The 27,424-nt window shown below is 40.2% G+C and overlaps 1 protein-coding gene across 1 annotated transcript in view; it reads left to right on the plus strand.

Moving 5' to 3' along the window:
• The window catches only part of iqgap2 (IQ motif containing GTPase activating protein 2), a 234,051-nt gene that overhangs the window by 169,045 nt on the left and 37,582 nt on the right, over positions 1 to 27,424 (plus strand). Inside the window, exons 25-27 of the mRNA XM_028805697.2 lie at positions 8,446 to 8,609; positions 10,573 to 10,797; positions 13,937 to 14,077. Of these exons, the coding sequence (XP_028661530.2) occupies positions 8,446 to 8,609; positions 10,573 to 10,797; positions 13,937 to 14,077 (530 nt within the window). The remainder of the gene's footprint in view (positions 1 to 8,445; positions 8,610 to 10,572; positions 10,798 to 13,936; positions 14,078 to 27,424) is intronic.

Here is a 27,424-nt window from a genome sequence, read left to right on the forward strand (position 1 = left end):
TACAGTAATCCCTCCTCCATCGCGGGGGCTGCGTTCCAGAGCAATCCGCGAAGTAGAAACCATATGTTTATATGGTTATTTTTATATTGTCATGCTTGGGTCACAGATTTGCGCAGAAACACAGGAGGTTGTAGAGAGACAGGAACATTATTCAAACACTGCAAACAAACATTTGTCTCTTTTTTTCAAAAGTTTAAACTGTGCTCCATGACAAGACAGAGATGATAGTTCCGTCTCACAATTAAAAGAATGCAAACATATCTTCCTCTTCAAAGGAGTGCCTGTCAGGAGCACAGAATGTCACATAGATAGAGAAAAAATCTCTAGCAAACAAATCAATAGGGCTGTTTGGCTTTTAAGTATGCGAAGCACAGCGGCACAAAGCTGTTGAAGGCGGCAGCTCACACCCCCTCCGTCAGGAGGAGAGAGAGAGAGATTGTTTTTCAGTCAAAAATCAATACGTGCCCTTCGAGCTTTTAAGTATGCGAAGCGCTGTGCAGCATGTCGTTTCAGGAAGCAGCTGCAGAAAAGATAGCAACGTGAAGATAATCTTTCAGTATTTTTAGACGAGCGTCCGTATCGTCTAGGTGTGCGAACAGCCCCCCTGCTCAATCCCCATACGTCAGGATCACAGATAGTCAGCGCAAGAGAGAGAGAAAAGTAAGCAATCTAGCTTCTCAGCCATCTGCCAATAGCGTCCCTTGTATGAAATCAACTGGGCAAACCAACTGAGGAAGCATGTACCAGAAATTAAAAGACCCATTGTCCGCAGAAATCCGTGAACCAGCAAAAAATCCGCGATATATATTTAAATATGCTTACATATAAAATCACAATTTAAATGACCGCTACGCGCGCGTGTTGACTCGGCGACGCCCAGAGCAGAAAGAACGAGCTCTGGCCGCTCCAACCGCGCCATGCGGGGAGTGAGAGAGACGCCAATATCTCACACTCTCTCCCCCCTTAAAGAAATTAAATGGGTGCGAGTGAGACCACTGACCTCCCTCCCTTCTATTAGTTATAGGTTATAGTACGTTCGGCTTATCCATGAGTCCGGCTTATCTATGATAAGATTTTATTTTAAAAATTCGTATGATTTTTGGTGTCCGGCTTATACACGAGTCCGGCTTATAGACAAGGACCTAGGGTAAATATTTTTTGTAAACCAACTACACTTTGTTAATGTTAACAATCTCTGTCCACTGACACGTTAAAGTGACTTTGTAAACAACTTTACCATCATTAAACTGCATAATATTTAAACTAATAAATAACAATACAATAAATAATAGTGCAACTTCCAGTAATAATACTATTACTTCCATGACTTCAAAGCCCAGGTGCATTACACAGTATTCACCAAATTAAAGTAACATAAAACAAGTGCAACTTGGTGATGACATCTTTACTAACTGAACCATCATTAAGGCAAACTGCATTACAATAATATGGACCTTGCTTCAAGCTAAGCTATATACATAAATATTAAAACTGCAACTTGCATTTATAATGCGGTTTGTGGTATAGCCCTACAGAAGCATATTAGGGCCACGGTGAAGAAAAAAAAATACGGATACAATGAAGAAAAAAAAAAAACTATCGAGATTAAAGTCGACATTTCCACTTTATTCTCATAGTTTATTTTGTCATTAAAGTAGAATGTTGTAAACTAAACTTCATCCTAAAATCAATGCTTAATTTACTAGATTTTCTCAAACCCCGTCATAAGTTAATGTAGCATTAAATGCTTTGTGTTAAGTGTTCCCCGACCCAGTTGTTAATCGCTACGCGCTTCTTAAACTGACTTTCTCTGCACTAAGAGGAGGCGCCGGCAGTGATCGCTGCACAGAATACATTCACTTCATGATATTCCTGCTCTCTGAAAATGTAGAATGCCAAGATAAATTTTCATGATGAAATGCATTAAAGCAGGTATTAAACATGCACGGTAGGGCTGCTCCCTCACATTAAGGGGTCCCCAGGTGTATGTTCAGTGTAGAGAACTTTATGGCAGGTGTGATGAGGCTCCAAAAAAACTGGATGTATGAATTGGTATAGCACAGGTTTAACTTAAATATTGCGTAAATATTGGGTTTGTGATCTGGTGGTCAGAGACACGAACACAGAATTCAAAGGATGTTCTTCTGAGCGGGCTTTCTTTATTGCATGCATATGCTATCTCTGTCTGACGTACCAAACCCCCAGTTCCTATCTTTCCTTTTTCTTTCTCCACATAACCAATCACCACATGAAAAACGTCTTTGCGAAATTAAACCTAGTTATAAACTTAGACCACGGAGTGTTCAGAACTTCAAAAAAATCTTCATTATACATGTTTAATTATGCCATCCATTCAGGGTTGCGCCCATCCCAGCAAGCATTGTGTGCGAGGCAGGAGCAAATCCTGAACGTGGCGCCAGCACACCACAGGATGAATACGAACAATACATACACTAGCAGGGTCAGTATAGCCTTACAAAATCCGACATCCTACATGACTTTGAAAAAAACTGAAGCATGCCGAGTAAACCCACCAGAAATACATGCAAATTCAAGGCAGGAAACACCAAGGACCCCCTTGCGCCAACGCAGCAGTGCACCCTCAACACCACCGTACCCCCACATGATTAATACATGATATCATTTTCATGATGAAATGCATTAAAGTAAGTGTTTATCTTAGTATTCTAAATGTTCAGGGAGTAGGAATATCATGAAATAAATGTATTCTGTGTGGTATTGCTGCCTGCACCTCCTCTTAGTGCAAGAGGAAGTCAGTTTAAGAAGCACGTAGCGATTAACATGGCTTGGGGAATATTAATTTTAAGATGAAGTTTACTTTACGATGTTCTACTTTAATGACAAATTACGAGAATAAAGTTAATATGTCAACTTTAATCTCGACATAAACAGCGAGAATAAAGTAGAAATGTCGAGAATAAATTCGGCATGTCATCACACTATTACACAGTACCCAGTACATTACACAGTATTGAAAAAAAAAAAATACTGCAAGCCAAGTTGTACTTGTTTTATTATCCAGTAGTACAGAAACAGTATTCACACATTTGAACATAATGGTCCACATCCGACCTTATAAAAACCAAAGTATCTACAGACAACAGACACGGCTCCTTTTTTCAGCAAAAGTTCTTCTGTTTCATCATGTTCAACTTTATCGTCTGCTACAGCTTCAGTTTCAGAATGTTCTCTGTCCATTTTCACTGTTCAATACCTCCATTAATGCATGTACCCTGTTGCATTCGTGTTTAGCGGTGCAGCAGTGAAAAAGGTCCCCCCTTAAACAGTTTCCCACTGCGCCATGTTCCGAACGTTGTTTAGGCTATTTAAATCGGTGTTGCGGTATAAGAAAAATTCATATCATAACAAAAATAAAAAAGCAGTTTTTGGTATGAACCGGTATACCGCCCAGCACTAGTGGCCAATTTTTATTTTCCAGCCCTGCCTTAACTCTCTTGGGCATGGAGTTCACTAGAGCTTCACAGGTTGCCACTGGAATCCTCTTCCACTCCTCCATGACGACATCACGGAGCTGGTGGATGTTAGAGACCTTGCGCTCCTCCACCTTCCGTTTGTGGATGCCCCATGGATGCTCAATAGGGTTTAGGTCTGGAGACATGCTTGGCCAGTCCACCACCTTTAACCTCAGTTTTTTTTTAGCAAGGCAGTGGTCATCTTGGAGGTGTGTTTGGGGTCGTTATGTTGGAATACTGCCCTGCGGCCCCATTTCCAAAGGGAGGGGATCATGTTCTGCTTCAGTATGTCACAGTACATGTTGGCATTCATGGTTCCCTCAATGAACTGTAGCTCTCCAGTGCCGGCAGCATTCATGCAGCCCCAAACCATGACATTCCCACCACCATGCTTGACTATAGGCAAGACACACTTGTCTTTGTACTCCTCATCTGATTGCCACCACATACGCTTGACACCATCTGAACCAAAAGACTTTATTTTGCTCTCATCAGACCACAGGACATGGTTCCAGTAATCCATGTCCTTAGTCTGCTTGTCTTCAGCAAACTGTTTGCGGGCTTTCTTGTGCATCATCTTTAGAAGAGGCTTCCTTCTGGGACGACAGCCACACAGACCAATTTGATGCAGTGTGCGGCGTATGGTCTGAGCACTGACAGGCTGACCCACCACCCCTTCAACCTCTGCAGCAATGCTGGAAGCACTCATACATCTATTTTCAAAATTCAACCTCTGGATACGACGCTGAGCACGTGCACTCAGCTTCTTTGGTCGACCATGGCGAGGCCTTTTCTGAGCAGTACCTGTCCTGTTAAACTGCTGTATGGTCTTGGCCACCATGCTGCAGCTCAGTTTCAGGGAGTTGGCGATCTTCTTATAACCTAGGCCATCTTTATGTAGAGCAACAATTCTTTTTTTTTTCAGATCCTCATAGAGTTCTTTGCCATGAGGTGCCATGTTGAACTTCCAGTGACCAGTATGAGAGAGTGTGAAAGCAATAACACCAAATTTAACATACCTGCTCCCCATTCACACCTGAGACCTTGTAACACTAACGAGTCACATGACACCGGGGAAGGAAAATGGCTAATTGGCCACAATTTGGACATTTTTCACTTACGGGTGTACTCACTTTTGTTGCCAACGGTTTAGACATTAATGGCTGTGTGTTGAGTTATTTTGAGGGGACAGCAAATTTGCACTGTTACACAAGCTGTACACTAACTACTTTACATTGTATCAAAGTGTCATATCTTCAGTGTTGTCCCATGAAAAGATAAAATATTTACAAAAATGTGAGGGGTGTACTCACTTTTGTGAGATACTGTATGTTCAAGAATTTGCCACTGACTTACATTTTTAATCAATAATAGCCTCACACCAAACTCCTTGACAACAAAGATCTTTTCACTCCTGCTTTCTCACCATTACAAAAAATTGTTAAATATCACTCAACCCTTTTTTCATTTCCATCTTAGTAATTTTGGCTGCAAAACAACCCCTTACAGCCAGGGCACACCCTCAAATTACTCTCTTATTTCAGGGTTCCCACGCGTCCTGGAAAACCTGAAAATTTTGAGGGTTATTTTCCAGTCATTGAAATGACCTGGAAACTAATCGAAATGGCCAAATGTCCTGGAAATAATCTTTCTTGTCCTGGAATTTTATTTCTGTTTTCGCTTTTTAAATTTTCTGTTTGAAACAACTTGCTGTTCATAAGTCTAGATATGATGACAGCTGAGCTAGGTCGTGGCCTCTGCTGCGCAATGTCTCCACCTACTGAGACATGTATAGGCAATTATATTTATAAATGATTCTTTGACTGGTGGCTCATTTGATGGAGTATTGCCAAAGCCCCTCTTGCAGCATTGCAGAAATGCCAGGATGCGATATGTCCAATACCTTGATGATGAAAAAAAGAAGAAAAAGGAAACTGAAAATGACAAGCAAAGAGAAGAGCTCCGCTCTGAAATCACAAAAGTGGCAGCAAAGAGACAGAAAATAATCACTAGCATTGAGGCAATGCAAGTAGAAGCAGATGCTATTGCAGAGAAGGCTGAGAGAAAACAGGACTTTACACTGCTCACAAAATCTAATGCCTATCATAAAAGTGTTGCTGAAAAAAAGAAAGAGGTCATCGGTCTGGATGCAGTTTTATCAGACCTCAAGGAGCAACACCAGCATTGTTTCTAAACCTAGGCCTACACCAGATGCCTTTTTCATAGGTTACACTACAGTGACTTATAGATTGTTTTTTGTTTTTTTTCCAATATACTGGAGTTCAGGCTCTTATCCTTTGTTCCTAGTATTCTTTCTAGTTTAACCAAGTTTTCAACTCAGGAATTGATGGCAAGGCTATCATGATTTAAAATGGATGTATTTTGCTTCTTTTCCCACAAAGATAAGTTTTTTATTATAATCTTTGTCGTTGACTTATGCAAATTCTACAGCTGCTGTATTCCCAGTAAAGCTACCAGTTGAAAGTTAACTCTGACTTTGTTTTGTCGCGTGCCAACTGTTGCATATATTAGTGTTATAGGCATCATACACATGATATAGGCAATAAATTGGCTTTATGCAGTTTTAATACAAACATTGTACATAAATTTATTTGATACAAACAATGACATAATACAGTGGTGTGAAAAACTATTTGCCCCCTTCCTGATTTCTTATTCTTTTGCATGTTTGTCACACAAAATGTTTCTGATCATCAAACACATTTAACCATTAGTCAAATATAACACAAGTAAACACAAAATGCAGTTTGTAAATGGTGGTTTTTATTATTTAGGGAGAAAAAAAAATCCAAACCTACATGGCCCTGTGTGAAAAAGTAATTGCCCCCTGAACCTAATAACTGGTTGGGCCACCCTTAGCAGCAATAACTGCAATCAAGCGTTTGCGATAACTTGCAATGAGTCTTTTACAGCGCTCTGGAGGAATTTTGGCCCACTCATCTTTGCAAAATTGTTGTAATTCAGCTTTATTTGAGGGTTTTCTAGCATGAACCGCCTTTTTAAGGTCATGCCATAGCATCTCAATTGGATTCAGGTCAGGACTTTGACTAGGCCACTCCAAAGTCTTCATTTTGTTTTTCTTCAGCCATTCAGAGGTGGATTTGCTGGTGTGTTTTGGGTCATTGTCCTGTTGCAGCACCCAAGATCGCTTCAGCTTGAGTTGACGAACAGATGGCCGGACGTTCTCCTTCAGGATTTTTTGGTAGACAGTAGAATTCATGGTTCCATCTATCACAGCAAGCCTTCCAGGTCCTGAAGCAGCAAAACAACCCCAGACCATCACACTACCACCACCATATTTTACTGTTGGTATGATGTTCTTTTTCTGAAATGCTGTGTTCCTTTTACGCCAGATGTAACGGGACATTTGCCTTCCAAAAAGTTCAACTTTTGACTCATCAGTCCACAAGGTATTTTCCCAAAAGTCTTGGCAATCATTGAGATGTTTCTTAGCAAAATTGAGATGAGCCCTAATGTTCTTTTTGCTTAACAGTGGTTTGCGTCTTGGAAATCTGCCATGCAGGCCGTTTTTGCCCAGTCTCTTTCTTATGGTGGAGTCGTGAACACTGACCTTAATTGAGGCAAGTGAGGCCTGCAGTTCTTTAGACGTTGTCCTGGGGTCTTTTGTGACCTCTCGGATGAGTAGTCTCTGTGCTCTTGGGGTAATTTTGGTCGGCCGGCCACTCCTGGGAAGGTTCACCACTGTTCCATGTTTTTGCCATTTGTGGATAATGGCTCTCACTGTGGTTCGCTGGAGTCCCAAAGCTTTAGAAATGGCTTTATAACCTTTACCAGACTGATAGATCTCAATTACTTCTGTTCTCATTTGTTCCTGAATTTCTTTGGATCTTGGCATGATGTCTAGCTTTTGAGGTGCTTTTGGTCTACTTCTCTGTGTCAGGCAGCTCCTATTTAAGTGATTTCTTGATTGAAACAGGTGTGGCAGTAATCAGGCCTGGGGGTGGCTACGGAAATTGAACTCGGGTGTGATACACCACAGTTAGGTTATTTTTTAACAAGGGGGCAATTACTTTTTCACACAGGGCCATGTAGGTTTGGATTTTTTTTCTCCCTAAATAATAAACACCATCATTTAAAAACTGCATTTTGTGTTTACTTGTGTTATATTTGACTAATGGTTAAATGTGTTTGATCAGAAACATTTTGTGTGACAAACATGCAAAAGAATAAGAAATCAGGAAGGGGGCAAATAGTTTTTCACACCACTGTATGTAATATGCAAGTAACTTTTACTGAAATTAAGTCACTATGGTAGCCTATTTCATGGTGCGATCAACAGCTCTATACTGAACATTATGGAATTGCTCAGTATATGTCAGTGTTTGGATAGTTTTCCACAATCCAAGAGGCATTTATTTCTTTAAAAGAGTTTTGCAGTTTAAAACAGTGTGTAACAAAAAGAGGTCAAACAACTCCATTATACATCAGTGCATTAATTGGTGTTGCCTGTATGTAATTTAGCATATCGGTGACACTAAGTCCCTGCATAATCAAAGAGAAATTAAAATGGCGTTAAGCCTGCGACTAAAGTATATGACTGTATGACCAGATCCTGTCATGAATTTCCGGAAAAAGCTCCTGGAAATGTCCTGGAAAATGATTCCTTAAAAAGAGTGGGAACCCTGCTCTTTCATCATGACTATTTTCCTTAATACAGATGACAGAACACAAAGGAAAAAACAATTCACTACACTAATGAGGTAGCTCATGCACATGAAGGTATATTTTTATTGGCATATTTTGTAGTGTGAATAAATGTTAGGGTATATTCATGTACTAAAGCATTGTTAATCCACTGACAAAGTTGCACATTGCATGTAAATTGCAAATAATGTGTTACTTACTTTTATGTAATTAATATAAAATATGAGTGTAAGATTGAAATGATATTTTGTTGTTGCTTTTGCAGACTAACCCCGCATACTTGGCAAAACTAATCTTCCAGATGCCCCAGAATAAGTCAACTAAATTTATGGACACAGTAGTTTTTACTTTGTACAATTATGCTTCAAACCAAAGAGAGGAATATCTTCTTCTAAAACTCTTCAAAACTGCGTTGGAAGAGGAAATAAAGTAAGTGAACAATAAGACAAATAACAATTTTTGTATTGTGGATCTTAGTTCTATAGAAAATCTTACCTGTCACACGTGTTGTTGGGGGTTTTTTTTCCCCCATAACTGGCACTTTACTATCTATTCAGCTAGCCATAGTTCAAGTAAAAGCAGTTTTTTGTTACCAGACCTTTTAAGGAAGTCTCTGATGCTCTTGTTTTGTACATACCTGTGGTGCAGTATAATCTTTGGCAGCTCGCTTTAAGTGATACAGTAATCCCTCCTCCATCGCGGGGGTTGCGTTCCAGAGCCACCCGCGAAATAAGAAAATCCGCGAAGTAGAAACCATATGTTTATATGGTTATTTTTATATTGTCATGCTTGGGTCACAGATTTGCGCAGAAACACAGGAGGTTGTAGAGAGACAGGAACGTTATTCAAACACTGCAAACAAACATTTGTCTCTTTTTCAAAAGTTTAAACTGTGCTCCATGACAAGACAGAGATGACAGTTCCGTCTCACAATTAAAAGAATGCAAACATATCTTCCTCTTCAAAGGAGTGCGTGTCAGGAGCACAGAATGTCACATAGATAGAGAAAACAATCTCTAGCAAACAAATCAATAGGGCTGTTTGGCTTTTAAGTATGCGAAGCACCGCCGCACAAAGCTGTTGAAGGTGGCAGCTCACACCCCCTCCGTCACGAGCAGGAAGAGAGAGAGAGAGAGACAGAGTTTGTTTTTCAGTCAAAAATCAATACGTGCCCTTCGAGCTTTTAAGTATGCGAAGCACCGTGCAGCATGTCGTTTCAGGAAGCAGCTGCACAAAAGATAGCAACGTGAAGATAATCTTTCAGCATTTTTTAGACGAGCGTCCGTATCGTCTAGGTGTGCGAACAGCCCCCCTGCTCAATCCCCATACGTCAGGATCACAGATAGTCAGCGCAAGAGAGAGAGAAAAGTAAGCAATCTAGCTTCTCAGCCATCTGCCAATAGCGTCCCTTGTATGAAATCAACTGGGCAAACCAACTGAGGAAGCATGTACCAGAAATTAAAAGACCCATTGTCCACAGAAATCCGCGAACCAGCAAAAAATCTGCGATATATATTTAAATATGCTTACATATAAAATCTGCGATGGAGTGAAGCCGCGAAAGGCGAAGCGCGATATAGCGAGGGATCACTGTATATTCTTTGCCATGTCCTTTGGAGATTTATAGGGAATGCAGCAATTTCTGAATCAACACATTAAAAAAGCAGAAACTTAAGACATAGTCCTGGGAGTCCAGTTAAAAACAGAAGTTGGTTAGGATGTCAAATGGTCTGAATTTGAGAACCACTGATTTAAGCCTTTTGTTACTAATTAGTACAAATAGGAACATGACCCTGAAATAGTGGCTCTGCTTTAGTATTCAGTATCAATTGTTCCTGAGTCTGTGCTGTTTGTCAGTAATTATCAATATATAAATAGGATTAAGGGAGCAAACTCCACAGAAAAATGTGAATTACTTGAAAATGGTAAAAGAAAGTTAAGCATTTAAAGATACGGAAAAATGCATATTTCTGTTTTTCTAAATGTAAATTTTATACTAGTACACTTTTATAAATGCAAAAATAAGAGGAGAGAAAAGAGTAGCTAATTAAAAAATAAATCAATTAGACATGAATGAAAACCTGCAGCCACAGTGCTAACCCAGGATTGAACTTGAAAAACTGTAATCTGTGTAGAATGATTAATACATTTGTGTTATTAGGGTGGGGTTAGTCACAGTACAGTCATAATTCCACAAGATTCTAAACATTCTGTATCACAAATTAATTTCATTTCATTTTTACTGCTTTCTTGTAAAATATAAAATGAATTATATTGCACAAGTGTTTATTACAGAGTGAGTTGTAAAATACTGTCTTTGCAGTTAGAAGATTATTACAGCAAAGAAGTAAATCCTAAAGCGAGAGCTGTTTGCCTGTTTTTTTTTAAACAGATCAAAAGTGGACCAAGTTCAAGATATTGTGACAGGAAACCCGACTGTTATAAAAATGGTGGTTAGTTTTAACCGTGGTGCTCGTGGACAAAATGCATTGAGGCAACTGCTGGCTCCAGTGGTAAAAGAGATTATTGAAGATAAGTCTTTAAGCATCAACACCAACCCAATCGATGTGTATAAGGCATGGGTGAATCAATTGGAAACAACTACAGGTGAAGCAAGGTAAAGTAAATAAATAGAAAAGAATTGTTATTTTTCCTATCCAGATACTTTTTATTAGTACCTTTATTTCTAAACTATTTATTCACACCATCATCACAGGTAGCCAGCTAATTGACTTCCCCAATATTTTCCTTAAGTACAGTTTTGTAGCAGTCTTTAATGCATCTTATCATACCTTTGCATGTCACCTCTTTTAGTAACAAAAAGGAGTGTGTTTGTGTCACTTTAAAAGACAAACATGTTTAGCCTGTGCCTATGGGCCAAACAAAAGTTTGCATTTGCAGCCTTAAACCATAGGTTTGTTGACTCCCATTTTCCTTTCATTGTTTAAAGTCAGTGAGCATCACACAAATTCATTCTTTCTTCATCTATTACACCAGTGGATGATAGTTTAGACCAAGACTAAAATCTATGAAAGCTGGGGCTGTATTGGTTTCTTAAGGACTTCTGTGACTGTTTTGTGATTTATAATGTTTTTGATTTGGGTTGGGATTTTAAGAATTGAAGCAAAAACTGTCATTGCATTTAATATGTATATATTTGGGGGAGCGGTTTATGATGACCTTTAGATAACTAATCTTTGGGGTTATAGTGTTTTTTTTTATTGGAGGGATACGTGGTGATTATGTGGTCTGTTTTACAAAAGATTTATTGGTGGATTAGAATGTGTTTGATATATTTGTTAAGCTATAATGTAGCTGGTTGATTCTTAGCATTTATTCAGCTTTTTGTTTTCCAATGAATTTAATTTGGCTGTTCAATGGTTGAACAGCTTCTAGAGCAGCTATTTCTTTGTAGTGGCATTTCAACAGCAAAAGTTGATACTCTGACTTTGGTCATGCTAGATCATTATAGTATGTATCAAAATTGAGCTTAGCTGCTAGTGTCTTATCTAACATTTTCATATTTTCAGTTACTTGTGCATATTCCCTGGAGGATGGCAATGTATTATCAATGTGAGCTCACAAGTCTCTTTCAGAGTTCTTGCTTTATACGTTAAATGCCACCAGTCTTGTTTTTTATTATAAATTTACTTTTTTCCTGCATTTCCTCCTAAAGTATAATTTTCCATTTTTGGCTCTCGTTTTCACTCTTTTTGTTGCTTTTCCTTGTAATAACACTCCTAGAGTATTGTGCAGGTTTAAAATGATTGTCTATTTGTAATTATCATAGATATGAAAGACTGTACATCATGTGTACATTTTCACTCACACAGTACTTTGACACATACCAGTGGAGTTGTACAGCTTTTAAAGTAGTATTGTTTGCTTAGAATTGCAGAAGAGAATTTAAGGGACGCATAGTTAATCTTTCCTTACTTAATGCAGAGATTTTGAACTCCTATTCACAAATTTTAAAACAGCCACATCCAGCATATCCAAAACATAACTGTTGTGCATTTGTTGATCAAAATAAAAACAAAACAATATATTAGATACTAAAATAGAAACAACCGCATAATTTTAATCCTTTCACTTTACTTTAAGGATGAAAACTGTTTCTCTCTAAAGGACATCTGGGCAGGATCTGCCAAGTCTTTATTACAGTGCAGAACTATCTACTGCTTCTTCAGGTTCGGCAACCCCAAGCTTCTCATTTCGATTTAGCTGGCATCTCCCACATACTGTACAGTATATAGGCTTTCTGAAAGTATGACTTTTTGTAGCAAACCTCCAAAAGTTGTAACATCAAAACGGACATGCAATTTCTTTGACTGGCTGCTGTTCCCTTCTAAAACTAAAAATTTTCCATATTAAAATTAAATACAAATTAAAAGAAAATTACAGTAGCTGTTTAATACCTTCTAAATGTTTCTAAGTGCCATATTTGAGGTGCTGCTGGAGTATGTGAATTTCCACTTGGGATTAATAAAGTATCTATCTATCTATTTGCTGTTTAATGCATTTTAATTGAACCATTTGTCTCTGTTTTTTAGGTTATAACCACATCATGCTCTCATTGTACTTGTACATTAGAAATGAAGTGTACAGTAATCCCTCGCTACTTCGCGGTTCACTTTTCGCGGATTCACGACTTCGCGGGTTTTTAAATACAAGTGATTGCCCGCCTATCGTGGAAGTTATGTTCCAGACCCATCAGCAACAGGAGAAAATCCGCGATATAGAAAGACCATATAAATAAACATTTTTATAGTTTAAGCCTTAAAATACCCATCCCACATGCTTTAAACACATGTAAACTTATAAAATACACTTTGTTAACACATGATATGTGGATGTCGGGCTAAGGATATGAGTAACATCTCACTATTATAAAACATTTTAACTTCAGGCAAGACAAGACAGTGAGACAGGAAAATTGGTGATGTACAGGCTTAAAATTATTGACACGCAGAGCGACAAGCAGCACAAAGCCAGCACAAAGTCCACTTCTCCTTAGCATTCGTTCAGCTCCCCACCCCCTTGACAATGCGAAGTGGCAGGAGCGTACTGCACTTCCGGGGAGGGGGGGTTTGAGCGAAGGTGCGTTCAGCTCTCACACACCCACACACACACACACTCCTCCTTCCGAACGCGCAGAGCGACAAGCAGGCATTTTGGCAGAAGCAGCACAAAGTCCATTTCTGCTCAGCGTGAGTTCAGCTGCCCCCCTTCACAAAGCGAGTGCAGACACATTGACGTCTGATCGCTGCGTGCAGTGTGCAGTGTTGGTCTGAGGTGTTTAAGAATATAGAAAGTGTTTAAGAGCATAGGAAGTGTTTATAAGAGAGTGGGAAAGGTTAACAAGAGAGTGAGAAAGGTTTATAAGAGTGTGGGAAGGGTTTATAAAGCCTTAAAATATGTATAAATAATAAAATAAATATAGGTCGCTACTTCGCGGATTTTCACCTATCGCGGGGGGCTCTGGAACGTAACCCCCGCGATAGGTGAGGGATTACTGTATTAAACTCATCAATTTATTTATTTTTACTTGCTTTAAGTTTTACTCCATTGACCATGTTCTCTTTCTCAGGGGATGGGGATTGATTTGTTTTCAATCCTATTTTTTGTAAAAATTGATCTATTTGTATGGAATGAATATAATAAAATCAATAAAATTTTAAAAAGTAAGAAATGAAGTGTAATGTCACTTCTAATTGCTTTTGTAATTATCTATTTTTTTTTTTTTAACTTAATAGTAAATTGCCTTATGATGTGACAACTGAGCAAGCTTTATCCTATGAAGAGGTACGGACCAAATTAGAAGCATCAAATCGGAACTTGCGTGGAGCCACAGATAAAGTTTTAAATTCCATCATTTCATCATTGGATAACATTCCGTAAGTAAACTTTATTTAATGCTTAAATTTAGCCAAACAAAATCTTATTAGTGGCAGCAAGGATAGATGAGAGAATAGTGTTGCTTACTTAAATAATAATAATAATTCTCTTCTGGCTTTGCCTTCTCTAGAATATTATAGTTTAATGTACAGAGGGGATTACAATGTACATGTGATCTGGGACCTTCAATAACATGGATTTTATTATTAAATTAAAATATTTTCATATAATTATTGTCTCACACTGAGGGTTTCAGCTGTGTAACGGCTAGATGGTTCACTATTTGTAGTCTGAAATCATCTGAATATTGGCTTCACCAGGAGTCAAAAGTGCAACACAGTGACACTGGGCCATTTAGACTCCTCATTTATAGTTGATGCAAAATAGGTCACACTTTTCCATTTTATATTTCTCTTTTTTGCTGTTTCTCCCTGTTCTTGGTTGGGCTGAAATTTGGAGACTTGACAGTGCAGTACATTAAGAATATACTCTCATACTCCTAAGACCAGTTTGTTGTTTCCCAAGTCTAATGGCATGGAGCATTATTAATGTACATAATCATTGTTTTGTCCTTTATCAGTTAATTGTTACTAATTTTATTCCAGGGGAGCAACTGTGTGTGTAGGAAATATATCCTTTATTATTAAAGTTAAGTTCAGCCTGTGTTGGTAATATAATTTACACTGGAATCATGGACTCTATTTTTCCCCATTGTTTTTTTATTAATTAGAAGGAAACGAGGTTGGGTTGTTGGCAGCAGTACTTCATGACAAAAAATGGTCAATGTGTTCTGCATTTCCATATACAGTAGAACCTCAGGTCACGACCGTAATCCGTTCCAAAACTCTGGTCGCAACCCGATTTGGTCGTGACCCAAAGTAATTTCCCCCATAGGATTTTATGTAAATACAATTAATCCGTTCTGGACCATACGAGCTGTATGTAAATATATATATATTGTTTTAAAGATTTTTAAGCACAATAATAGTTAATTATCTATATTACTAAACAAAGGTTGTATATATGCACGGACGCCAGACGCACCGAAGCGCACGCGCACTGCAACTCAGCGCCCCAGAGTCAAACCCAGCGGCTTCCCAGACTCAGTAGGTAGCGCCCAAACAACACAACCTGTAAACTAAACTTCAGGTCACAATACAACCGCCACCCGAACGCGCACACCACCGCATATAAAACCTTTGTTTAGTAATGTTTACAAAGGTTGTATATATGCACGGATGCCAGACGCAACCCGCGCCAAAAGCACACTCGCACAGTGCCCAAGAGTCAAACCCAACGGCTTCCCAAAGTCAGTAAGTGGCGCCCAAACACCACAACACAACCTGTAAACTAAACTTGAGGTAAAGCGTGCACGCCAACAAGTTGCCATGCTGACATATTTAAACAGACATAGAATAACTAGACGCCTCATGACTAGCAGAATCGTACATCAGCGTCGCCGCCATATTGTGAGCGGCACTGCTGTGGAGTGAAGTATTGAATAATGTGCTGCTTGGGATTGTACAAACCGCTGTACGCTTCAAACCAGATCCTGGGGGATAAAATCCCGTTTTATAATCTTTACTTTAGCTAAGCTAGCAAAGCTATGCATTTATGTGCTCAAGTGAGCCTCCAAACGACGTTTTGGCTAAACGTATTTAGTGACTATGTAGATTGCTGTTAGCTGTTAACATTTCTCAAACTTGATGATGTTTTTTCTCAAGGAGCACATTGAGGAGACACAGTTTGAAATTGACAACCATCATTTTATGCCCATGTCTTTAGTTGTGTCTGTCTTCCACAAACTAAGGCTGCACCATATTGACAGACTGAATACTCTCAAATTACAGGATCTGAGTGAGTGAGAGGAGTGAGTCTGGAGGAGATCAGTGAGGTTGTGGAGAGCTTTAAATGTTAAGAGCGGTATTTAGTATTGTATTCTGTAGTTAACAGGGAGCCAGTGAAGTTGAGAGAGAATAGGTGTAATATGTTCAGTGGATTTATAACAGCAGGATATTATCCTGGCAGCAGAATTTTGAAGTAGTTGTAAGCGATGGATGTGTTTTTGTGGAATGCCAGATACAATAGCATTACAGTAATCTATACGTGAGGTGAATTGGGCATTAAACAATACTTCAGTACTGTGTTGCGTAAGAACAGGACAAAGTCTGGAAACTTTAACCTGTTCCCGTGTTCTCCTTGTGCTCACGTTTGATCTGGAATTTATGACATATTAAATAATAATTAATCTGACACATAGGAAATGAAACGCTGCATTCAGTAAGTACAGTGCACACTACTTAGCGTTTAATTTGATGGCCACTTTTTGCCAGCCGTCTCTTCTGGTCTGGGCTGCATTTGCAGTGTTACTCCTTGTGCATATTAAATCTTAAAATTCTTCATGTCCTTCGAATAAAAGGTCTTGCACCGCGTGTGTGAAAAAAAAATGCGCCCGTTCTTTCGTCATTTTGTTACAGCCTATCAAAGACTTGCTGATCATGTTTTCTAGACTCAATATATATGGGCTTTTCACTTAGCGCGGGCGCGCGCATTCATCTCGTATGATTAGATCCAGCTCGACTAATCTAATACACGGCTGCATTTGAAAAACCGACCTAACCCGGATGAGTGTCACCGGCATTAACTTATCCAAGATGAGGCACCTGATCTCGGATGATTTAAGCGACGTACGGAAAATACCCCCCAGCTCCTTGATCACTCAGCTGGAGCAACCGCTTCCTTCTGCCCCACTGGGTGTTGGCCAAAACACCCCTGCTTGGGCTCTCTCGCTTGCGCTCGCTCACTCGAAATTGATTGAAAAAAATCAAGTGACGGTGAGATACGAAGACAGATTCACCAGTGTTTGTGTGTCAGCTTTTATCCCTCCAGATCAGAGAATGTCCCGTTCCATTGCCTCAAAACACCACTCACATCTACAGTTACTCCCAGTTTCAAATAAAAACTAACAGCGTTAGATCCCTAGGGCGGTAGTATGTATCGCGATCGTGAGTGAGAGAATAAAAGGGGAAAAAAAGGTAACTTTTACAAGTCCTATAAATGTACACCGTCTGTTACAGACGCAAACCAAATGTATGTGTGTGCTGTATAATATTAACAACTAGTCATTTAGCCGTAACAATAACGGGCGCTAGAACAGTAGTGCATAAACATTAGTAGGAACAGTGTATATTAAATGGCAAGGGACTTTGACCTCATTCTTTTTATTGGTCATATTTTTCTTTCTTTCAGCCTTTCTTTTGTTGATGTTTACTTGCTGAACTGACCGTTCTTCGTGGGCTGCCGCCGTGTATTGTGTGTCTTCAGTTTTCTGTGACAGCAATATTGTCTTGTACAGCTCTATTCAATAAGGGCGCGCACAAAAAGGCGAGCTTCAAAAGGGCGACCTCAATTGAGTGCGGCGAATAAAGGCGTTTTGTAGATAATTTAGTTCAAATGGCTCTGGAATATGTGAAGAGCAACAAAGGTGCAGATCTTTATTTACGCGCGCCTTTATTCGCTGCGCCCAATTGAGGTCGCCCTTTTGAGGCTCGCCTTTTTGTGCACGCCCTTATTGAAGGATACCGTCTTGTACGTCCGCTGGCTTGTACGTCCGTAATATACCTTTAATTTTCTCTGGCGGTAATACAGGCGTGCGCGTCGGTACACCCCGCGCATGCGCACTTCACCAGAAGACACCCACACACGGACACCTGGATGCACATAGGGATTTTATATATATATAGATAAGAGCAGCTTACTACTGAAAACGTCAAATATAGGAGTCAATCGGGATCGAACTGGGGACTCTTGATTACAAGTCATCAAATCTTACTGCTACGCCACGGAAGCTGTTGTATCATCGTTGAACCTTTTGTTGAAGTGTTTATTTGATCTTTGGACTTCAGGCTTCACACATTATATAGCTTATGCCAACATTTTGTCATTTACTACTAAAATATGAAAAACGTTTGTTTTAACAATGTGTTTGCACAGATTATTGTAGAAACGGAACACACATGAAATGCATGTGTTCCAGATAACTATCTATTATTTCCACTCTCAAACTCTTAGCACTTCACTCCCAGATAATCAATCAAGGCATGAGCTGGGAGAACTTTGTGCATGTTCTGCAGCGGGGGGGATGGCATAGCAGGCTGCTTGTCTTAATCGGCACATTTACAGGACAAAAGACGCTGAGGGAGAGGTGCGAACGGATTTAAGGTGGGCTGGATCTACGAGTTTTTTTGTAGGCTCTGGTGATTCTAGTGTTAAGAAATACATGGATGCCTATGTTCCCAGGATAACAGTCCAGTCATATTACAAATCAGAAACTTCAATGTAAGCAAATAATTCATAGGATGCTAAAGGCTCACATCATTGCTTTCCAGTCTGATGACACAGAAGCCTATAAGAGCTGCAGATATGAACTCTAGAAAATGATTGCATAGGTAAAATGGCAGTATGGCAGGCTTTTAGGTCTAGCAAAACTTATAATGTCTTATGAATGTGGAAGAGCATCCAGATGCTGGTTGATTTATAAGATACCAGCATTCAGAGTTCACCAGAGTTCAATGTGTTTTATGTCCACTTTGAGTGCAGTAACAGAGGGCCCCTAGTACGAATTCCAGCAGAAGAGCATATCTGTACCTTCACTGTCACTGCAGATGGTGACCTTTCAGTAAGATCAACATTACAAAGGCAGCTGGACCCAAACACATTAGCTGAAGAGTTTTTAAAATGCGGAGTGATGTATTTAACCTTTCCCTGACTAAAGCAACAGTTCCAACATGCTTTTAAAATGCATCTGTCATTTTAGTGCCCATGAAAAAAAAATGTTAAAAAAAATAATGTGACATGCCTTAATGATAATCATCCAGTTGTTTTAACTCCAGTTATTAAGTTCTATGAGAGACTGGTGCTGGAGCACATTAAGATCACTATTCCAGACAGCTTGGGACCCCATACAGTTCACTTATAAACACTACAGGTCTACAGAGGATGCAGTAGCCCTTGCACTACACAGAACCTTGGAACTTCTGGAATTAAAAGAGCTCTTATGTCAGACTGTTATTTGTACATTTCATTTCTGTCTTCTTGACTTAGGTTTAAGTTTCTCCCTGTGCAACTGGATCTTGGACTTTCTGCCTGGCAGACTCCAGCATGTACAGATTGGTAGACCCACCTTGTCCATGCCAATCACGATCACTGGCATCCCTTGAGGCAGTGTTCAGAGTCCCCTGCTGTACTGCCAGATACTGCTCTAATACTGTAATAAAGTATGCTGATGATTCGACAATAATTGGCTTGATCACAAGGATGAGACAGCCTGTCGAGAGTAGATAAGTTTCCTCTTGGAGTAGTGTCAGGACAGTAACCTTTCTCTGAATGTTGGCAAGACTAAGGAAATGATTATTGATTTCAGGAAGCAGCAGTTAAATCGCACCCCCATTTTCATTGGGTGCAAGGCTGTGGAAAGTGTCAACAGTTTTAAATTCCTGGGGGTTGCTATCTCCAATGATCTTATGTGGACAGAACATAGTACAGCAATCATCAAAAAGGCCAGTCAGTGACATTACTTTCTCAAGTGTCTGAAGAAAGCCAAAATGTTTCCAGCAGCCCTCAGCAACTTTTATAAATGTACTGTAGATTCCATCCTGACAAGCTGCATTGTGTTCCAGTATGGCAGCAGTTCAGCTAAGGATGGGTAAGGGTGGTAAAAACAGGGCAGATCAACACTGGGTCATGGATACCATCTCTGCAGCGCATATTTGCCAAGTACTGTCTGGGAAAAGTGAAACGAATTAAAAAGTCTATAGATATTTTTTCTCCCTTATCCCATCAAGCTGGCATTATAGAACTATTAAAGGCCAAACTGCAAGATTTAAGAGCAGTTTCTACATGCACGAAGTAAGGCTGCTTAATTGTCATATGATAAACTGTCTGTAATCAACTGATGAATTAAGTGCCAAATTTTCCTTGATTCTAGTGTACATAATGTGTTTTGTGTTATTTACTGTAATTATTATTATTAATAAAATCCAGTATGTGGATTGTAACACCTGGGGAAATAGGACTATTGGCCTACTGTATGCAAACATTAAGGATGCATACAGCACCACCCTGCTGCCTACGCTTGGGAAAGCAGATCATAACTTGGTTCTGCTTCACATTCGCTACAAACCAAGACAACAACAACAACAACAACATTTATTTATATAGCACATTTTCATACAAAAAGTAGCTCAAAGTGCTTTACATAATGAAGAAAAGAAGAATAAAAGACAAATAAGAAATTAAAATAAGACAACCTTAGTTAACATAAAAAGGAGTAAGGTCCGATGGCCAGGGTGGACAGAAAAAACAAAAAAAAACTCCAGAAGGCTGGAGAAAAAAATAAAATCTGTAGGGGTTCCAGGCCACGAGACCGCCCAGTCCCCTTTGGGCATTCTACCTAACATAAATGAAATAGTCCTCTTTGTAGTTAGGGTTCTCACGGAGTCACTTGATGCTGATGGTTATACAGACTTCTGGCTTTTAATCCATCCATCATTGTTGGAACATCATGGTGCTTTGGGTAGATGGTGGTGGCACAAGCCACCACCAATAGGACACCGGAAAAGGAAACAGAAGAGAGAGTAGGGGTTAGTACAAATTTTGAATGAATAGTTATTATAATGAATTGGATATACAGAGTGTCAGGATTAAATTACAGTGAAGTTATGAGAAGGCCATGTTAAAGTAATGTGTTTTCAGTAGTTTTTTAAAGTGCTCCACTGTATTAGCCTGGCGAATTCCTACTGGCAGGCTATTCCAGATTTTAGGTGCATAACAGCAGAAGGCCGCCTCACCACTTCTTTTAAGTTTTGCTCTTGGAATTCTAAGGAGACACTCAGTTGAGGATCTGAGGTTGCGATTTGGAATATAAGGTGTCAGACATTCCGATATATAAGACGGGGCGAGATTATTTAAAGCTTTATAAACCATAAGCAGAATTTTAAAGTCAATTCTGAATGACACAGGTAACCAGTGTAGTGACATCAAAACTGGAGAAATGTGTTCGGATTTTCTTTTCCTGGTAAGGATTCTAGCAGCTGCATTCTGCACTAACTGCAAACGATTGATGTCTTTTTTGGGTAGTCCTGAGAGGAGTGCATTACAGTAATCTAGCCGACTAAAGACAAACGCATGAACTAATTTCTCTGCATCTTTCGATGATATAAGAGGTCTAACTTTTGCTATGTTCCTTAGGTGAAAAAATGCTGTCCTAGTGATTTTATTAATATGCGATTTAAAATTCAGATTACAATCAACGGTTACCCCTAAGCTTTTTACCTCCGATTTGACTTTTAATCCTAATGCATCCAGTTTATTTCTAATAGCCTCATTGTATCCATTATTGCCAATCACTAAGATTTCGGTTTTTTCTTTATTTAATTTGAGAAAGTTACTATTCATCCATTCTGAGATACAGGTTAGACATTGTGTTAGCGAATCAAGAGATTTGGGGTCATCAGGTGCTATTGATAAATACAGCTGTGTGTCATCAGCATAGCTGTGGTAGCTCACGTTATGTCCCGAGATAATCTGACCTAATGGAAGCATGTAGATTGAGAAGAGCAGCGGACCCAGGATAGAGCCTTGTGGAACACCATATAGAATATCATGTGTCTTTGAGTTATAATTACCACAACTAACAAAGAATTTTCTCCCTGCCAGGTAGGATTCAAACCAGTTTAAGACACTGCCAGAGAGGCCCACCCATTGACTAAGGCGATTCTTAAGAATATTATGATCAATAGTGTCAAATGCGGCACTCAGATCTAAGAGGATGAGAACAGATAAATGGCCTCTGTCTGCATTTACCCGCAAGTCATTTACTACTTTAACGAGTGCAGTTTCTGTGCTGTGATTTGTTCTAAAACCTGACTGAAATTTATCAAGAATAGCATGTTTATTGAGGTGCTCATTTAACTGCATAATGACTGCCTTCTCTAGAATTTTACTTAAGAAAGGCAGGTTAGAGATGGGTCTATAATTTTCAAGAGCAGAGGGGTCGAGATTATTTTTCTTAAGTAGGGGTTTAATTACCGCAGTCTTAAGACAGTCTGGGAAGACCCCCGTATCTAATGACGAATTTACTATGTCAAGAACATTATCAATAAGCACACCCGATACTTCTTTGAAAAAATTTGTTGGTATTGGGTCAAGGGCACAGGTGGATGGTTTCATTTGAGAAATTATTTTATGTAAATCAGGTAAATCTATCCTAGTGAAAGACTCTAATTTATTTATTATGGAGTACTGGGGTTTCGGGGGATCCTTAGTGTTGGGGAGATATACTATGTTATTTCTAATATCATTAATTTTTTGATTGAAAAATACAGCGACAGCCTCACAGGTTTTACTGGAAGTACTTAGGAGGCATTCCTTTGAGTTACCTGGGTTTAACAGATGATCAATTGTCGAAAATAAGACTCTGGGATTACTAGCATTGTTATTTATAATCTTAGAGAAATAGCAGCGCCTCTCAAGACGGACTGTGTTATTGTATTCTGTTATTTTAACTTTTAATATCTCATAGTCAATAGTTAGTTTAGTCTTCCTCCATTTACGCTCAGCTCTACGGCATGTTCTCTTTAAATCAGACACTCTTTGGGTCTTCCAAGGTATAACAATGCTAGAAGATTTTTTAACTGTCTTTTCAGGTGCAACTATGTCAACAGCAGCCCTCACTTTAGTATTAAATCTTTCCACCTTACTATTTACATTCTCCTCGCTATTATAGTTGGCACTATAAACGGACTGATTGGTTAGAATGTTTGTAAGTTTTAAAGTTGCTGATGAGTCAAAGAAGCGTTTTTTAACAATATGCTTCTCATGAGTGTTTTCTATCATTATTTCTATATTAAAAAGTAGAAGAAAATGGTCTGAAAGACCCGTATCAATGACCTGCTTTATATCAACTTTTAGTCCTTTAGTAATTACTAAGTCTAACGTATGACCTGCTTTATGTGTAGGCTGATTAACGAGCTGTCTCAAATCAAAAGAGTCCAGGAGGTTCATAAATTCTTTTACTTTTTGGTCACATTGATTATCTACATGAAAATTAAAGTCGCCGACTATTAAGAGTGCGTCATAGTTCGTAATTAAGATTGACATCAAGTCAGAGAATTCCTCAAAGAAAGACGCGTTGAATTTAGGAGGTCTATACACGGATAATACTAGAACGTGAGAATCTCCCTGAATAACAATGGCGAGATACTCAAAAGACTTGAACTTACCAAAACTGATATTTTTACATTTTAACCTGCTAGAGTAAATGTTTGCTAGCCCTCCACCTCTCTTTCCTTGGCGATCAGCACGAGTAAAACTATAATCCGGAGGCGCAGATTCGATTAAAACAGCTGCGCCATCTGAGCTAAGCCACGTTTCACTTAGTGCAATAAAATATATTTTTTTTTCACTAATAATGTCGTTGATAAAAAACGTCTTGTTAGTTAAAGCTCTAATATTTAATAGTGCCATATTCAATGTTTCGGAGGAGCAGAGATGAATACTATGTGCGTTATTGATATAGGGAACAGGAATTAAGTTATTTTTATTAGCGCCGCTCTGTGTGTATTTTTTGTTTAATCTATGATCTGTTTTTACAGTTTTAATACATTGTTCATCTAAAGTAGTAACTTTAATTAAATTATTGGCGTTTATGCCGTATTGCCTAGATTTTCTATGTGCATTAAGATTGGTTATTACAGTATTTATGTTGCGCACTTTTATGGAAGATTTTTTTAAACAATTATCATGACCAAACACAGGAGTGGCATTTCGGAAGGGGTTAAAAGCAGAGATAGATAGTCAAGATAAACGAATTACCTTCGATATGTTTTCGGAGAGGACCCGGGCGCCGAAGCTGTTCGGATGCAGTCCATCTCGCTTGAAGAAACGCGGTCTTTCCCAAAAGAGGTCCCAGTTGTTAATGAAGCCGATGTCTTGATTCTTGCAGAAGCCCTGCAGCCAGTTGTTTAAACCAAGCAGACGACTGTAATACTCGTTTGATCGTCTGACGAGAGGGAGTGGACCCGAGATGAATATCTTTGCCGATGGGGTCCTCTCCTTTGTGTCTTTAATTAATGCAGTGAAGTCTGCCTTGAGGATCTCGGACTGTCGGTGCCTTATGTCGTTTACGCCAGCATGTATAACAATGGCTCCAACTGCCCTGTTCTTGTAGATCGCCGGTGCACGTCTCGTCACATCTCGGACACGAGCACCGGGAAAACAAGAAACAAAAGATTTTCTATTAGGGCAAGTGATATTGAGGTTCCTAACAATAGAATCACCTACCACAATTACATCACCAGGAGCTGAAGGCGAACTGGGGACGCTTAGAGGGTCAAACCGGTTCTGGGTTACGATGCTTGCCTGTGCCGATGGAGGTGTTCTGGCCTTGAACCCCCGCCTGCATAGCTGAAATACACCGAGGTCATCATCGGTGTCGCTCCTACGAGGCGCGGGGGTGAAGGTGACTTGCGCGGCACAACGCGGGGTTGATGTTACGCCGATAACAGATGGCGAGGACGGTTTATCCAACAGCCGAGCCTTCAGATCTCTGAGGTATCTTCGTCTGGACAGAAGATTCTGAATCTGTTCATCGAGTGCCTGGAGTTCCTCGACTACAGTTGCAATGCGATTCACCTCACTGTCGGCCATTGTCCGCTTCTGCTTTGCTTCCGCTTCGTGCCCTAGGAAAAATGAGAGAGAGAGAGAGAGAAGGTCAATAGAGCTGGCCAAGTAAGCCAGTGAGAGAGCTACCTACAACCACACGCTCATTCAGGAAGTGGTCCCCTGAGGCAGAGCAGGCTCTGATAGATAGATAGATAGATAGGTAGATAGATACTTTATTAATCCCAAGGGGAAATTCACAAAAGGAACCACGCTGACACTGACATTTGTTCTTAGCGCTTGAAGTTGACTACTTGAATAGATGAGTCTCGGCGTGTAAAAATCTATGTCCACGTTGTAAAAGTGTACAGGGAACGAATCCACATAAAAGAAAGTGATAGGAGTGATCAATAAAAAATAATAAAGAGAAAAATAAAAGGTAGAAAAATAAAGTCGTACACGGAGCTGCTGAAAAGGCTGCCACTCTTGGTGACGCCTGAGTCATTTGAGCTCTGAGAGACGGCTTTGGAACTACGGACTGGGATATCTTGCGGGGATCATATAGTGAGAACATTGAGGAGGTTGTTGTTGACTGCACTACTGACTACATCAACTTCTGTATTGACATTGTAGTTCCTGTAAGAACAGTATGCTGCTATGCAAACAACAAGCCATGGATTGCAAGTGACATCAAGGGCCTTTTGAACCAGAAGAAAAGGGCTTTTAAAGGCGGTGATCAGCATGAGCTCAAGCACATGAAGAAGGAACTTTGAGTCCATCTCAGGGCGGCGAAGGAGCAGTACAAGAGAAAGCTGGAGCAGAAGTTGTAGAATAACAGCATTAAGGAAGTGTGGGATGGGATGAAAATCATCACTGGCTACAGCTCAAAGCAGGATTCCACCATCGAGAGAGATGGAGAGAGCAAACCAGTTGAACAACTTCTTTAACAGGTTTGACCACCCTAACCCACTCTCACCTCGGAGTACTGCACCCTCCACCCATCATTCCGCTGATACAAGCATAGGAGAGAGTTTCCCCCCACCCACAATTACAGCAGCCTAGGTAAGCAGAGAGCTGAGGAGACTTCATGCCAGCAAAGCAGTGGGTCCAGATGGAGTATTGCCACGACTGCTGAAGGCCTGTGATTTGGAGCTGGGGAGTATTCTACAGCGCATCATCAACTTGAGCCTGGAAAAGGGGAGAGTCCCGAGGCTTTCGAAAGCATCTTGCATCACCCCAGTACCAAAGGTATCGTATCCTAGTGAGCTGAATGACTTCTGGCCTGTCGCTCTGACATCACATGTGATGAAGACCATGGAGCGGCTGTTGCTTCACCACCTGAGGCCACAGGTCTGCCACGCCCTCAACCCTCTGCAGTTGGCATACCTGGAGAGAGTGGGAACGGAGGATGCCATCATCTACATGCTACACCGATCCCTCTCCCACTTGGACAAAGGCAGTGATGGTGTAAGAATTATGTTTCTGGACTTCTAGAGCCTTCAACACCATCCAACCTCTGCTCCTTAGGGACAAGCTGACAGAGATGGAAGTAGATTCATACCTGGTGAGATGGATCGTGGACTATCTTACAGACAGACCGTAGTCTGACAGACTCACGCCTGGACAAACTGGTGAGGAAGGCAGGCTCTATTGTTGGCATGGAGCTGGACAGTTTGACATCTGTGGCAGAGCGACGAGCGCTCAGCAGGCTCCTATCAGTTATGGAAAATCCACTGCATCCACTAAACAGTGTCATCTCCAGACAGAGAAGCAGCTTCAGCGACAGACTGCTGTCACTGTCCTGCTCCACTGATAGACTGAGAAGATCGTTCCTCCCCCAAACTATGCGACTCTTCAATTCCACCGGGGGGGGTTTGGGGGGGTAAACATTAACATTATACAAAGATATTGTCTGTTTTTTACCTGCATTATTATCAATCTTTAATTTAATATTGTTTTTTTGTATCAGTAAGGTGCTGCTGGAGTATGTGAATTTCCCCTTGGGATTAATAAAGTGTCTATCTATCTATCTATCAATCGATCGATCGATCGATCTCGTGTCTCGGGAACTGCAGGTCTGACATTGTGGTCAGCAACACAGGAGCGCCGCAGGGGACTGTACTTTCTCCGGTCCTGTTCAGCCTATATACATTCGACTTCCAATACAACTCAGAGTCCTGCCACGTGCAAAAGTTCGTTGACGACACTGCTATCGTGGGCTGCATCAGGAGTGGGCAGGAGGAGGAGTATAGGAACCTAATCAAGGACTTTGTTAAATGGTGCGACTCAAACCACCTACAACTGAACACCAGCAAAACCAAGGAGCTAGTGGTGGATTTTAAGAGGACCAGGCCCCTCATGGACCCCTTGATCATCAGAGGTGACAGTGTGCAGAGGGTGCAGACCTATAAATACCTGGGAGTGCAGCTGGATGATAAATTGGACTGGACTGCCAATACTGATGCTCTGTGTAAGAGAGGACAGAGCCGACTATACTTCCTTAGAAGGCTGGCGTCTTTCAACATCTGCAATAAGATGCTGCAGATGTTCTATCAGACGGTTGTGGCGAGCGCCCTCTTCTATGCGGTGGTGTGCTGGGGAGGCAGCATAAAGAAGAGGGACGCCTCACACCTGGACAAACTGATGAGGAAGGCAGGCTCTATTGTAGGCACGGAGCTGGACAGTTT

The sequence above is a fragment of the Erpetoichthys calabaricus genome, chromosome 7, assembly GCF_900747795.2.
Source record: "Erpetoichthys calabaricus chromosome 7, fErpCal1.3, whole genome shotgun sequence".
Lineage (NCBI taxonomy): Eukaryota > Metazoa > Chordata > Cladistia > Polypteriformes > Polypteridae > Erpetoichthys > Erpetoichthys calabaricus.